The 16395-nt window shown below is 37.2% G+C and overlaps 1 protein-coding gene across 1 annotated transcript; it reads right to left on the bottom strand.

Moving 5' to 3' along the window:
* Positions 1 to 8780: 8780 nt before the first annotated feature.
* Positions 8781 to 15778, bottom strand: LOC122054731 (2-(3-amino-3-carboxypropyl)histidine synthase subunit 2-like). Its single transcript, XM_042616171.1, has 10 exons — positions 15398 to 15778; positions 15103 to 15287; positions 14313 to 14421; positions 12913 to 13312; positions 12144 to 12213; positions 11978 to 12045; positions 10718 to 10833; positions 10535 to 10641; positions 9887 to 10026; positions 8781 to 9400 (listed from the first exon to the last, which is right to left on the bottom strand). The coding sequence occupies exons 1-10, from the start codon at positions 15476 to 15478 to the stop codon at positions 9129 to 9131; spliced, it is 1548 nt and encodes a 515-aa protein (XP_042472105.1). The 5' UTR covers positions 15479 to 15778; the 3' UTR covers positions 8781 to 9128.
* Between the last annotated feature and the right edge of the window lie 617 nt (positions 15779 to 16395).

Raw genomic sequence — 16395 nt, 5'->3', positions numbered from 1 at the left:
TAGAAATTATTTTCATAGAAAACTATTTTTCCTTGATAGTGTATGATATGAGGAATGTATCCTCAAAATTTCACAATTTTTCGAATTTTCTGTAATTTTCTGTGAGTTTCTGAACTTCTCCCGGGGAGAAAATTAGAAGTTCTGATTTCAGTGGCTGGATCGGTCCGGGGACCGATCCAGGGAAGATCTGATCGGTCTGCGGACCGATCCAGAGTATTGTGGATCGGTCTGCAGACCGATCCAGTGAGTTCCAGTGGATGATCGGTCTGGGGACCGATCAGGGCGTGCCGAATTTCTGATTTTTCAGCTGTTGTCTGAAATTTCAGTTATGGAAATGATGTTTTTGGATTTCTAAAGGTTTGGAACTCACAAAGACATTGTTGGTGCAATGGTCAAGGGGGAGTTGACATTTAGGGGGAGTTTTACCTAATTGTCAAGGGGGAGTTGACTTTTAGGGGGAGTTTTTACTCCTTAAGACTTTTGAGGATTAGTGATATGGGATTATCACTAAGTTGATTGTTGAGTGTAGTATCAAGGGGGAAATTAAGAGTTTCAATGAAAGGTATGAGACTTTCATTAGGAAGAAACTCTTGACCTTGATACCCTCATTTTTCGTTTTGATGTATGTCAAAAAGGGGATAGTGTTCATTGGAGAATTATTGGAGAAACCCAAGTTAGGTTATCGGATTAACCTAAGCTAGGGGAAGAATGTCAAGGAATGTTCAAGGAAGAATATTGGAATTCTTTTTGATGTGTGTCAAAAAGGGGGAGAATTATTGGAGAACCCAAGTTAGGTTATCGGGTTAACCTAAGGGGAGAATGTCCAGAGAATGTTCAAGGAAAGAACATTGGACATTAGAAGATGGTTGGAAAACCAAAGTTAGGTTGTCAGGTTAACCTAACTTGATTATGGGTTTTGTCAAACATCAAAAAGGGGGTGATTGTTGGTGCAACCTTAGGTCAAGGTTGACCTGGTTGACCTGACTCGAGTTGACCTGACTCGAGTTGTATTTTGATGTTTGACTTAGGAAGATTGTTGGTGCAACCTTAGGTCAAGGTTGACCTAGTTGAGTTGTATTTTGATGTTTGACACTCGTGGAAGAGTTGTATTCTTGATATGGGACAAGAATAGATGTTTGGGAGATTATTGGTGCAAGGTTGATGGTGACTGGTTGACTGATTCGGGAAAAAGTCCAAGTATGGAGACTTGGCATGAAAAAGTCCAAGAGCTTGGCACGCGAAAAGTCCAAGTATGGAGACTTGGCACGGAAAAGTCCGGGGAGCTTGGCACTGGAAAAGTCCAAGTATGGAGACTTGGCATTGGAAAAGTCCAAGCAGGGCACGCGAAAAGTCAAGTATGGAGACTTGGCACGGGAAAAGTCAAGTATGGAGACTTGGCACTGGAAAAGTCCAAGTATGGAGACTTGGCACGGAAAGTCCTAACTGGGATGTTAGGCGGTTGGAAATCCTGGTGAGTGAATCCAGGTGAAAATCCTAGTGAGTGAAGCTAGGTGAAGGTGAAAGTCACAGTGAGTGAAGCCGGACATTGGAAAATCTGGTGAGTGAAGCCGGTGAAAATCTAGTGAGTGAAGCTAGGTGAATGAGAAAGTCCTAAGCGGGATGTTAGGCGGTTGGAAAGTCCTGGTGAGTGGAAGTTGTGAAATCTGGTGAGTGAAGCCGGTGAAAACCCTAGTGAGTGAAGCTGGGTGAAAGTCCCAGTGAGTGAAGCCGGGCAAGGAAAATCCAGATGGATCGGGGATGATCGGACTTGGTGTTGGAAAGTCCAAGTAGGTCAAGGGTGATCGGATACTTGACACGAAGAGGAAAATCGATGGATCGGGGATGATCGGACATCCGGTGTGGAAAAGTCTAAGTGGGCCAAAGATTGACGGACACTTAGCGAGGAGTGCTAGCAGGTCAAGGGAGTGACTAGGATGATGTACCAACAGTCAAGGTTGACCGGATGTTGGTGTGGAAGCCTTAGGTTTAGGGTCGAGAAGTTTGGATCGGTCCGGTGATCGATCCGGATGATCTGCGTTTGCCACGATCGTGCAGTGACCGATCGAATCAGATCGATGGCTCAGCGATTGAATCGATCGATGCGGAGACCGATCGAGGCAACGCAACCTCGCGAGAAGAAAGCGTGGATCGGTCTGGCCGATCCACCTATTTGATCGATGGCGGACCGATCGGCGTAGCATCGATGGCGGAAGAAGCTCTGTGGTCTATGGACCGATCGAGAGCGCCCGATCGCGGGACGAAGCTTGATCGGTGCGTGGACCGATCGGAGGTTCCACGATCGGTCCATGGACCGATCAGGAATCTAGCCGTTGCGGCTAGTTCTCACTCTTCTTCTTCGCGGTATAAAAAGGGCTACAGGACTTCGATGAAAATCTCTCCTTCAGCTACTTCTTCTTCCTTTTGGAAGTTCTCTCCTGCCTGAAGCTTCTGCTTCTTCTTCCTGCTGAGCTTTGTTGAGCTCGTTGGGTGCTAAAGCTTCGCGTGAGCTTCTTCCTGTTGCTGGTTTTCTAGCTAGGCTTGGATCCGAGAAGCTGCTGCTTCACCAGGGTTCCTGCTGACTTCAAGAAGGCAAGCAAGTGTTGTTTACATTTCTGTTCTTGTTTTCTTGTTCCTATTTGTACTCCTATTGCTGTTGCAAAGATTGTGGTGAGGTTTCTCCACCCACAAGGAGTATCTATTAGCCGGGTTTCCGGGGACTCATCCACCGACGGATTGATTGGGTTCGTCCACCTTACGGACACGCCGAGGAATAGGAGCATCATCTCCGAACCTCGTACATCGCTGTGTTAAGGTTTGATATTCTTCCTTTCGTTTCTAGTTTATTTTTCCGCTGCGCTAACGAATTGTAGGAAGAAACGAGCGATTTGGGGCGGCTATTCACACCCCCCTCTCTAGCCGAGTACGTAGGATCCTAACAAAGAGGTGTTCTCAAAGAAGAAGAAGAAGCAAGATAGGATTTCATAATTGTAATCTTGTAAGATTTCATTTTGTATTAGCTTGTATTTTCCTCTTCTTGTATTTCTTTGTGTGTGAGCTTGTACGAGGCTTTTCCACCTTCGGATTGTTTTCGAGAAGGATGCAGAGTGTGCATGAGAGTCGAATCCTTAGATTAACCACCTCTTCTTAAGGTGGAAACCAAGTAAATCCATCTTATTAGCATTGGGAAGTTTTGCGTCGAATTTATCCACTGCACATCATCATCAATAAAGCGCAAGAAGCTATTCACCCTCCCTCTATCTCTGAAGTGTCCCAACACAGGGCGCCTCCAAGCTCTGCTTCGAGGTGCCTCCGTGCACCTCCGAGGTGTCTCAGACATTGTTCATCCGAGGATAATTTTTATCATTTAACCTTGCAAGTTTATGTTAGCCCAATAACAAAAATAACCTATAAAATAACGTTAGCATATTTATAAAATAACATTATTAATTAGATTTTATCTTTCCAATACTAGGATCTAGTCATGGTCTAAACTTAGACATTTGAAATGACTCAAAGTTGAACCGCGCCTAAAGTACTACCGAGACTTGTTTTCACTGGATCACTCTCCTCTAGTGATTACCTTCACTTACCATTCACAATCACTTACCTTCACTTACCACTTACCTCTAGTCACTTCCCTCCAGTGACTTACCTTCACTTACCTGCCAAACGTCCGGTCAGCCCTTCGACCCGTCTGGACTTCGCGCCAGCTATCCGGTCAGCCCGTCGACCCAGCTGGACTTCGTGCCAAATGTCCGGTCAGCCCGTCGACCCGTTTGAACTTCGTGTCAGCTATCCGGTCGACCCGTTGACCTAGCTGGGCTTCGTGTCAGACATCCGATCAGCCCGTCGACCTGTCTAGGCTTCTCCTACACACTCGATCAGAGTGTTAGATCAACAACAAAACTAACTTAACCTATTTTGTCATTCATCAAAACCTGGGTTAGACTATTAATGCTAACCGCACCAACAGTAGTGTCCTCTTTCCCTACACTTAAAACAAATGATATGACTTTTATTTTTATAAATTAAAATATTTATACCTTTTCTTGTAGGGGTGGCACATGATCCTTCATTATAATTTTTCTTGATTTGTGGAGGTGGCACTATCTTTCTCTTCATTTGACCAGGACGAGGAAGCTTCTTCTTCCTCCGGTGTCACTAAATAATGCTCCCCGCAATCCTAGAGGTGGAGGCTTCTTCATTTTCATCCTTACGTACAGGGAACAAAGAGTATGCTCCCTCTTTGCCTTTAATGTTGCACTCTCCCGAGGATGACTCTTCTTAAATTTCTTCTTTCGATGTTGAGTACCTCTCAACTTCGGATTCCTCTTCTTGTTGATCCAATGAGTTATCCTCTTTGGATTTTTTTTTGACTTGATGTAGCGGAGGGTTCTTCATGAATCTTTGCCAACTTGCTCCATAGCTCCTTGGCGTCTTGATATTCCCTAATTTTGCACATAATAGTGCTAGGTAATAAGCTAACCAATAATTTGGTTACCTTGTCATTTGCCTCATTTCTTTTGACTTGTTCCTCACTCTATTTACTCCTTTTGATGATTTTGCTTTTGCCATCCCTCGGAGCCTCAAGTCCTTCTATTAGAGCAAACTATTACTCTATTTCTATCATGAAGAAGTTTTTAATTCTTAATTTTCAAGAATCGAAGCTTGTCATTATAAATGGTGGAGGCACACTCGTATCAAATCCAAATCCATCTCGAAATTCCATCTTGAAGTTGAGCTTTTAAAATCTTTGACTTATTGACTTTTGTGCTTCAACTTCTTTTTCCTCTAGCTCGTTGCCCTTTCTGGCGATGAGTTTGGTGAAGAGCAACATAACCTCACTCCGATACCACTTGTTGGGATACTTCGGAGCTAGAGGGAGGTGAATAGCTTCTCACGCTTTATCGTTGATGATGTGCAACTGATAAACTCAACGCAAAGCTTCCTAATGCTAACAAGATGGATTTACTTGGTATCCACCTTAAGAAGAGGTGACTAATCCAAGGATTCGGCCCTTATGCACACTCTCCACTATGAAACACTCCTTCTTGGAAACAATCTGGAGGCAAAGAAGCCTCATACAATCTCACACACAAAGAAATACAAGAAGAGAAAAAGACAAGCTAATATAATATGAAATCTTACAAGATTACAATCATAAAACCCTAGCTTACTTCTTCTTCTTGTTTGAGAACACCTCTTAACCTTGGAAGTGCAGCAACACTTGTCTCTAAGAAACTTCAAGAATCGATGGTGATAACCTCTGAGCTTGGCGAAGAGAGTGGGAGAGGAGATGTTGAGTCATCTTATGAACAGTGGAAGCAAAACCCTTTTATCGGGTGTACAACGGCTAGTTTTTCAAACGTAATCTATTACCCTAATTGATTATACATGCCTAATCGACTAGCCTAATCGATTAGGCATGTTTCTGTTCGTGCGAGAACGTCCCATAAGCGATTAAGCATCCTTGCTTAATCGCTTACCAAAGCTACTGTTTCTTTGCAGAACACCTTAATCGATCACCCTAATTGATTAAGACTTGCTAAATTGATTACCCTAATCAATTCAACTTCATTCTGTTTCTCGCAACAACAAGCTTAATCGATTAAGCATTCTATAATCGATTGCCCTAATCGATTACAACACTTTCTATTTCCTCAGAGAAAGTTCCTTAAGTGATTAAGCAAAATGCTTAATTGCTTAACACATCGTGTAATCGATTACCAAACTCTAACTTGTAAACCTAAGTCTAGGATTCACTTTCCCAACATTCGGTCAACCGTGACCTATTGAGACTTCTCATTGCCTAACAACTGGTCAACCTTGACCTAAGGAAATTGCACCAACGATCTCTTCCTTTTTGATATTTAACAATATGTTTAAGTTAGGGTAATCTCATAGCCCCAACTTCTTCTTCATGTCAAAACATAAATGAGGATTTCCTTCATTCTCCCCATTTTCAAGAGGGTAACCTTCTCCTTTGGATAATGAATGTCTAACTTAAACCCTACACCCTGGACCCAGCAGAGGTGCCCTTGCATAAATAAACATGAAGGCACCCTGGAGTGCACTAGAGGCGCCTCAAAGGTGCATTGGAGGTGCCTCAAAGCACTTAAAGGCGCCCTTGTGTGGATAGAAATCACAGGCATCAAAGCTGATAAGCTGCCGAAGATTACTCTATTAGACTTGCGGTTGGAGGTACCTCAGATGAGGTTGGAGGAACCCTCAACCCTCCTTAAAATACTTGTTCAACCAGCCACAAGCAATCATCTTTTGTACGAGCTCAAATGATCTTTCTACTATTCCGACCACGCTGCTACTCTACTACGACATTGCAACACCAACTCCAAGCCTCGACTTTCATTTAGTATGAGCCAATATATTTTAATTTAAGTTACAATTATCTATTGTTTATTATTGAATAGAGGAATTGGTTACCTTATGGTTTGCCTTGCACCTCTTGATATATAATAACTATCATAATGCTAGAATATAAATATTAAAAAATTAATACTAACCGACTTTGTAAAATATTGATCATATTTATAGTTGTAAGACAATGAAGTATAATGATAGAATATTTTTGCGTCGGTGTCCATGACCATTAAATGAAAATGTGCACGATCAGTATTTATAGATATAAAAATATAACTTACTTCTCGATCAGCCGGATTGATTTTGATAATTTGATATAAAATTATTTCCCATAAATATTTGTAAGATGACTACAAGATTCAATGTATAATCGTAAATTAGTATAATAATATCACAAACAAAATATAAATTTATAATATAAAGTAAAAAATTTACCGTGAATCCGGTTGAGTAATATATGAATTTATTATATGGCCTACCAGATGAGGACACTTTCCTGAATAGTAATAAAATATAAGCGTCAATTACTTCCCCATTGGTAAATATGCTGCCTGATACACATGTGAGGAAGACATGTACTATCAATGAGTAGTAGCCTTCCTTTTACAAAAATTCATAAGAAGGTTATCTCAAATTTTAAAGGAATTCTATTATTAAGCAGGCAACATCTTCTTCTCAATTTTTCTTTTTTTTTTTTCTTTGAATTTTCCTTTAGGATACTACGAATAAACGAAACTCAACATATTTAACAAAAGAAAAGTGAAATTAAAGAAAATGCAATTAATAACAAACCTAAATATTACTACATAAATATCAACTTACTTTAATAGTGTTCAATCACATAGTGTTAATTTCCTTCTCCCTTCCTTTTATTCTATGACCCTCTTCTTCTTCATCAGTCTCATCAGCGACTAATATAGTTTTATCCTCTTCTTGCTCATCAAAATCATCCACCCTAGACTTTATCTCCAAGTTACCTCCTTCATCTTCCTTTTTTTCTCTCTTTGTCCTCTTCCTACAGGGGGCCAATGCTAGCCAATTATGTATATCTTTAGGAGTGACCTGAGGTTATAGCAACTTCTGTCATATCCTCTCCTCATTACATTAGATGAAACAAGGTCAAGATGAGGATCTTCTGTAGGGTGACTAGTTGGGTAAAAAAAACCTTCCATTTCTAATATGACAACTAATTTTTAATTAACTTTAACTAAACTTTCCTTCTTGAGGGTAATCTTTTGGATTTGTTTTTTTACTTTTCAATGCAATATGAACATTCAACTTTTTCCTCTAAGTCTATATAAAATTGTGTAGTCAATGTTTGACCTTATTATGGTGTAACTTCATATTCAATAAGGAAGAGTCCCAAGTAAATAAACTTTCTCTCGTAGGTAGGGAGAATATTAACAATAATCTACCAAATCAATAACATTACATAATTAATTAAAAACATATAACTATATAACATGAATTTAGCATAGGTGGTAGGTGGAAATTCATATAATAGTTATTTGGGTAAATAAAATTTCTGTTAACTTTTTTTTTTTACTTTCTTTCTATGAGAATAAGTAGATCTATACTTATCCTCGGTGTTATCATGTTGCTTGCATGTTGAATAGGACCATGCTTAAAAAACTAAACCTGTGTCATAATTTATACTTAAAAAACTAAACCTGTGTCATAATTTAACAATTAGATACTATTACATATTTATAAAATAAATTAACTAACTAATCAAAACTTACCGCAAGTAGACCATCAAATCCCTTCATATATAGCAGTGAGAGGATAGGGCTAGGAGTCTTCGATGTAAAAACATCCTTAAATATTGAGAGTTGAGGAGTCATATAATTATATATTATCTCAACCTAATTATAACTTTCTAAGTTGTCGAAATCATCGATAATATTTATAATCCTTAAAGGTAGCTTATATATACTAGAAGTAAAAAAAAAAAGCAAAAGAAAAAAGATAAAAGAAATATAAAATTTATAAAATAACAAAACATCTGTATTTATATCCACACAGAGATAATATGTCCTCGATAAATTTTCTAATCTAGATCAATTTAGTTCTTTCATTATAAAAATTCTTTTGAATAATGTACCAGAAACAACATTGGATCCATCTAGACATGTCTACCTCTATATAGGATTCCAAATAATAATGCTACATTTTTGGTTGTGAAGGACACAACCACATTGGAGAATTTAAATATCTTTGTTTCCATATCCTAGTTTTCAAATATGTTTACCAATAATCCTCTAAGATATCAAATTTATAGTATGGTGAGAATGACGCAAATGAACTACTCATAATACTAATGTTTTTTTCATGGAGAATAACTCCTCAATGACCCTTTCCTCCCTTTGTCTTTCCCTTTGTGGAAGTTTCCTTTGTGGAAGTTTCAGAACAAAATTCTATAAAATATCCTAACTTACTCATCGAATAACTTTTCCTCAGTTGATAATTGGATCTCAGTTGTAGCTCATGCCAATAAAACTTGATCAATTTTGAGCTCATGCCAATAAATATTACAACACACCCATGGAAGCTTTCAGCTTACCTCAAGCAAAGCTCTGACACAACCTTTTACTCTCCAAGAAAAAGATTCTTAGCTTTGGAGGATTGAGATTGCTCCACAGACAGCTGTTGCATGAATTGTTTGTTGTTCAACGGCACCAGATGAATTGATGCAGGATTTCTCGGTGCATGAATTCGTCCATTCAGCCACTGGTACTGTGACGAGTAGGTCAGTCAACGACACCAGGTGAGCCTTCTGCCTGCCTTTTCTCGTCCACATAAGCGGCTGCCCTGCCTGTTCTGCCCATCACATAAGAAGGAGGAGCTGGGTTCTCGTACTGCATGTTGAGACCCTGGTAGGAACGAGCAGCAAAGAACTCTGATCCAGATCTAGCATTTCCTTTGAACAATATAGAATCCGGATTTTGGTGCTGCAGACTTAGTGCCTTCTCTGTGATTGTTGTCAATGCTAAGGAACTTCCGTCATGCTCTTTGCCATTCTCTGTGAGAAAAAAAAAACAGAATTAGTAACATTCGTTAGTCATAAGCACAGAAGAGTAGTGTGTTGTTGCCGACAGTACACTGTGCATTTAACTTTTGACTATGTGTGAAATTTATGAAATAATAGCCAGCAGAAACAGTAATGAAAGCTCTGATGAATCAACAAATGACCAAAGCCAGAAACCATTGATGCATATCGATAAGAAGAGCAGGTATCCATAGTTATATTCACTGGTGGAACAATCTATTGATTTCCGTCATGAACACCTATGTAGTGCACTTCAAATAAAAGGGATCACGGTAAATACAAGACATATTTCTACAAAAGAGATTTGCTAAACCCAATTTCTCATGACAAAATTGTCATCAGGAGACTAATAAGAGGAAAATAATTCAACACTTTAAATGGAAAGGTTGTGACACCAGGGAAGAATGCAACTTACTTCAAACATGCAAACAACTAGAAAGCGAAAATCTAAGTGAATACCTTGAGGATGACTATCTTCCATATAGCCACCTTTGATGAAGGAAAACCGAGCTTCTTCAGCACATTCAACCTCTTCGACTATATTAGAAGCTATAAGATCTTGGAAATTCACTACATATTCTCCTGTCCACTGCCTTCCCCTATGTGTCGGAAGATAAGTTCATTCTTAGATTGAATTGTCAAAAAAAGGATAGTAATTCAAAGGCACCATTCAAAAGAAAGTAATTTTACAATATAACAATTAAAGGCGGATATCAGCACCAAATGTTTAATGACGTTGTTCAATGAGGAAAAAAAAATGTGTACACTTTTCAAGTGAAAGCTGGCTCATGAGACACTCTGCGCGTTTAGAAGAAATAGTTTAGGAAATTGAGCATTGATTTAGCCTTGTAAATTGGAAACATTCTTTGCATGAGAAATTAACAACTCGAAGTCTATGTTACTCTACAACATGTAAATCAAAATTTTGGGGTCAGATTGCTGCTCATATACAGACCCATAAACCAAATCATAGTCAGCATCTTTGACAGTCATTCAAAGCAGCCAAATATATATATTTCGTTCAAAGAAACTACTGAAAATGGAAATAAAATAAGGTTAAAGTGGTACAGGAACTCATGCTACAAAATAACTAATAATAACTTGTACCTGCTAAAAGCTAATACAGCTTCAAAAGGAGTGATCACTGGAGCTAAAAATTCTTTACAGTCAAGAAGTGCAGTTTGGGCACAAGATACATAGACAAAAACATCACACTATCACAAAAAAAAAACAGTTGTCTTCAATAACTTAAAAAAAATTGGGATAGGGATAATTCAGCAGTAAATTCACCTCAGGAAAATTTGCAAGTTTGGCAGGGTTTGGTCGACCCATTACTAGTGTGTATGACTTTTTCCCAGCTCTCTTGATCAGTTCTTTCATTTGTTCAATAATGTGAAGATAACCAGCTGTTGCAGATCCATCAACAAGAAAAATTCACAATCTAGATAAAGCTATAAGAAAAACTAACGGAGCCACAATTTTCATAGGTCATAATTGAAGACGAATAATTAACAAAAGGGATCCTAGAAGGCATGCTAAATTTGGGTTCAAGAACAAGAACATGAATAACAAACCGCTGCATGAACCTTTCTAGATGGCTTTTGCTATTTTCATGCTCTTGCAAAGCAAGGAAAATCCAAAATTACATGCTATCAAGTAATCTCGAAGTTTAACAAGTAAAAAAACAAAGAACTGAAACCTTGCTGATCACAAGCATAATGCAATTTTAAGAGAATTTGTAAATACCGTGCAAGGGGGTCATCATACACATGTTTGTCCAAAGTATTGAGAGTAGGATACATGACTCTCCATTGAGCTATATGTAAGATTATATCACATAATAATACTCAGAATCAACTGAATTACTTATTATTACATTGGTTGTGCCAGATCAAAATAAGAATTATTTACCGTGCGCTGGAAGACTACATTATCTTTCTGATGAAGGCTAAACAAGCTTCATTCAAGGAAATAATACTAAGACGGAAATCAATGAAATACAAGCAATAGAAAGATATGGTTTACCACCAAACTTGTCAGACAATTGCAGCAGAATCTTTATAATTAGGAGGTTGTGGTTATAGATTTTTCCAAAAATAAGTGACAGTGTTACAATGCATAAAGTGTATTCAAAAGCTACTTGATGGCATCCTTCTAATGTTTGTTTCCTCAATTTTCCATGACCTCTTCCACCAGCTCTCTTTTTTATTTTTTTCTACTTATCCCGTTCTGACCTGAATTACTAATGCAGCACTAAAGTTACTCAAATCTTTACGAGTTGTCTGTGAAAACACTAAGGCTGCAGCAATATTCAATCCCACAATTGATAAAAGATTACTACTTTCTGTTAATTTTCCATAGTTCACTTTCAATTTATACAAGTAAAGTTGAAAATGTAAAAATTGTAATTTAATTTATGGTTGTCAAGTCAACATAACCAATTTTTAAGCATGTATGAAGGCATAATCAATGTAAAAGGAATTCAAGATGCTCAACTTCAAATAAAGATAACAACATAATAGAAGGTGCATATAAATTAAATGGGCATACCAACACCTAATGTGCCAACCAATATGCCAACAATGTTTGCATCCTTTGCTTTCTCAACAAGGTAATATCTACAAGAACAATACCATACAAAAGCAGTAAAATCTATTAGATAAATGCGCATCTTCAGAAGCTTAGAAATCAGCTAGGAATAATCTATCTGAAGAACCTGCGCCTAAGAATTCGTTGTTGATTGGGCAAATCCTTCAGCAAGCATCTTTTATCAGTATCATACCTGACTGAGGAAAACCTTAACTTAGAACAAAAGCATAAAAAAAAACTAAATTATATCTTACCATGGAAAATAAACCATTCTGCAACAGACTACACTATGCTGAATTGCAATGTGGTATAGAGGACAAGTCATTCTAGCAGTTCATATTTCCTCGCATAAAATTGTTTTTTACTTTGTCGCTGAAATGTTAGAATTAATTTATCCTTGTAATGAACTTATTAATCAAAGTATCAATACATATGAGCATTAACTAACCAAGTTCTATTACCTACAAGCACTAACGAAGCAAGTCTATTTAGCTCCTGTGATATTGCAAAAAAATAGAAGTAAAAGGTTTAAAGTTTATCTGTGACATTTAATAGAAAATATAGATGAAAAAATTGCAACTGCATAAGATCGCATGCCATCCACCAACTGAATTCACAAGCAACTACTGAAAAAAAAGTCACTCCAACAAAAAGTTGCAGATAGAATAACTCATTGGCTTCAGACAGCAGCAGCATTTCCAGCATGTCTCAAATGAGATATATGTTTGCAACAACGAAGGAACATCATTAACTAGTAATGATATCTCTGAGTACAAACCAGCAATTAAATATCTAACGCTGAAGACAATGCAGTTGGAAAAATTTGCGTCCCTCAAATGGTTAAGATTCAGGATTTGTATCACGGGAAAAAAAACAGAGAATACTAAATGACTTACTTATCTCACAATTGTTGAATGTCAGCATGACATTATTAAATGCAGCGTTATCAGGACCAATCCAGAACAATAAATAGTCCTCTATTTTGCGATCTGGAACATTCCATGTCAGACCTCCAAGGCAATAACTGGTACCAGATTCTGTTTTATTTCTGTTGCTAAATTGAAAAATCTTTCTTTCATCTTCATTAACATTGAAACCAGCATCAGACATGGAATTAGAATGTGAAGTGACTTGATCAATCTCTTTTGTAGAATCCACATATGGATCTATCACTAAACCAGCAACCTCTGCATAAACAACTTTAAGACTGGGGTGAGACTGACCCAAAATTAATGATTCAGATACTTTTGCTTTAAGATCCTCCAGAGCATGTGCACATTCAAGACCAAACATGACCTAAAATTAAATGGAAATGAAGTTATTAACAAAAAAAAAAATAGAAATAGTAATCAAATAAATGCATTGGGTCCTAATTTCCATTGGCATGTCCCATGAAACTTGCCCCTTTCTTTTCATGTCTTTTCTTCATCTCCTAATTTTTAAGGGGCAAATGCATAATTGTGAGTTATGCATACTGAGAACTTCCAAAAGTAGACATATTTGCATCATAATCATTAACCAAAATTGTTGAGACACTGAAGAACAGAAATATTCATTAAATCTTAAAGTTTACCATCAATACAAACAAGTCTAGCAGTATTCAAGAATAAGCATCGAATAAAATATGAATGTTCAACTTTTCAATTATAAACTTCCAAATCATCAAATATATTGCAAAGCCAAATGGATAATTAAGTGAACCAAAAAGTATTGGTAATACAGAACATCATTCATCATATTTCTAGGTGAAGTCGTCTTTAATGCAACCATGCCATAGGATACTGATAGAATTTGTCAGCATTCCCTCCGCTCAAAAATTCACAAAACAACCAAACTGATTTTCTTATCCAGCAAGGATAGTTAGTAAAATTACATACTTCAGATGCCAGCTAATGAAAATTCAATTAATAAGGAAAAAAAAATACACATTCCTCTTTCCAGCACAACTTCAGATTTTCACCAATATGATTATTCTTTGTAGAAAGGACTATTGCTACATAATCATAAGCAGTCCATTAGATTCAAAGAATTCTCAGAACCTTGAAATCTTCTTACCATATTATTCTAGTGATTGAGGTAAATGCAACAAAATGTTCTTTACTCGAAACATTCTGTTTTATTCTAGTGATTGCCGAGGCAAATGTAAAAAAAAAAAAAAATCTACTCAAAACATAATGAGTTATTATAGTGATTGAGGAAGGAAGATGTAAAAAAAAAAATCTTCATCATAACATCATGCACAGTAGAACAGATAAAAATATAATTAAAAAAGTTTCTGACATAAGTAGGCCAATACCATAATCGACTTGTTGCTAGATGATAAACATTGAATTAATGATTGGACACAATCTTTTACATCGATAGAAGCCTTCCCAAACACAAACATAGCTGGCAAAGTTGACGTTCTGAAAGAAAAAAAATATATAGATATATATAAGGAAACACAGATCAAGAGCAACAAAGACTTTAAATAGATGCATAATGATCCAGTGAAAGCTGTAAGCTATAACAAATGCCAAAGGCAGTCTAAGTATCAAAAAATTCATTTTGCAGAACCATGAAAATGATATATCCTTGGACATGGTCTTAGACTCGGATGAACAACCATCCGGTGACTCCAGATCTAAATTGAGAACTGTACTCCTAAGAGCTTGCATATAAAAGTCAGTATTGTGGAAACAAAAGAATTAGAAAAATGATGTTAACAATACAGTAGAACATTATTCAATGAGAATCAAATTTCAAGACATGTTATACAATGAATTGGCAGAGACTTGTCCAAAAGAGATCTAGACATCTTACACAAACCATAAAGAAAATTTTCAGTTGGAGAGCTACAAGAGTTTATATTTATACTGAAAAGCTACAAGAAAATCAACCGAAAACAACAGGCGAGAAGAATACAAAAGCAGAATGAACTACTATAATGAGAAACTACTCAAAGGTCTTAACTTTCACAACATTACGAAAAAGAAAGCTTATCACCATCAAAGCTGCCATTAATCAGGAATAGAACACAACCCTCAGCCATCTAAAACTAGTCAGACTGGAATCAACAAAATATATATATGCACTAGAGGACTCACGGACTCATGCAAGCATGCCCATAGTGCACCACGCACTCAGCATTAACATGTGAGGCTCCAATCTCATCGACGCAGCAGCTTCCATAGGCTGCATCCGCCATGACATACAAGCGCACGTCCTTCCCGAGTTCACTCCTGAGGACCATTGCCACACGCGGCGAGTCCTTCAGCAGCTCGTCAGGAAACTGGCATCAAAGATCAAACTTCAGGGAATAACAAAATAGAACAACGACCACCATAAGAAGCTTTACAAAGAAAAAATCCATGCAATTACAAGATAAAACAGAATCTTGACCTGCAACGCAACTCTGGTAAAGTTCCTTCTGCGAATAAAATCCACGGTGCTAGATATTTCATACTTCGATTCGAAATCCATGGCGAACCAGAACCAAAGTGGGTAGGTGGTTCTCGAAGATCTTCAGGCAGAAGTCTAAGGGACGGTGAATCTAGATCCACACTTCTTTGCTTCCTCTACAAAAGCGGCGACGCTGCGGCAAGGCGGAGAGCCAGATGGCCGGAAACAGGCAGGACTTAGCGGATGACGGCGAGATTCGAAGTTGCAGACGGACGCGAGGCGGTAATCAAGGCTTTGGAGATGCCGGTGCAGGCCGGCGCCGCGAGGGAGAAAGGCAATGCAAGTTGGGGGACGCGAGGGTTTGGGTATTAGACACGAGACGGCGATATCCGACCTCGGTTCAATTTGATAAATATAATTCGAATATGAAACAAAATCCAAAAATATGATAATATAACGATAAATTAGAGAAAAATTTTCAATCATAATATTAATTTTGTATGTAATTTTCATGTCTAAAAAATTTTGTTTCCACTCTCTGCATGTAAAGTATTACTTGTTTCAACTCCCTCATGCAAATATTGATACCTAAATTACCCCTCAAATTTTTTAGGTACAAAAATTCCAAAATTGAGTATACAAAATCCAAAAATGAGTATAATTATTCTTAAAGTCAGTACTTTATATTAAAAATCGAGTATATTTTCTATCAAAATTGTCCCTCTTATTTTTTAAGTATAAAAAGTCTAAAAATAAGTATAATTCATGTTAAATTCAACACTTTACACTATAATCTAGTACTCTATACTAAGATCGAGTATATTTTCTATCGAAATTAATCCTCATATTTTTCGGTACAAATAGTCTAAAAATGAGTATAATTCCTATTAAATTCAACACATTAAACTAAAATCGAGTATATTTTGAGGTGAAAAAATAATCGTACTCAATTTGATAAAAAATATATTAGATTCTAAGTTAATATACTCAATTTAAGA

This window comes from Zingiber officinale, chromosome 1B, assembly GCF_018446385.1.
Source record: "Zingiber officinale cultivar Zhangliang chromosome 1B, Zo_v1.1, whole genome shotgun sequence".
In the NCBI taxonomy this organism is placed as follows: domain Eukaryota; kingdom Viridiplantae; phylum Streptophyta; class Magnoliopsida; order Zingiberales; family Zingiberaceae; genus Zingiber; species Zingiber officinale.
Note: the sequence above shows the minus strand (reverse complement) of the source record. Positions and strands in the feature narration are given on the sequence as shown.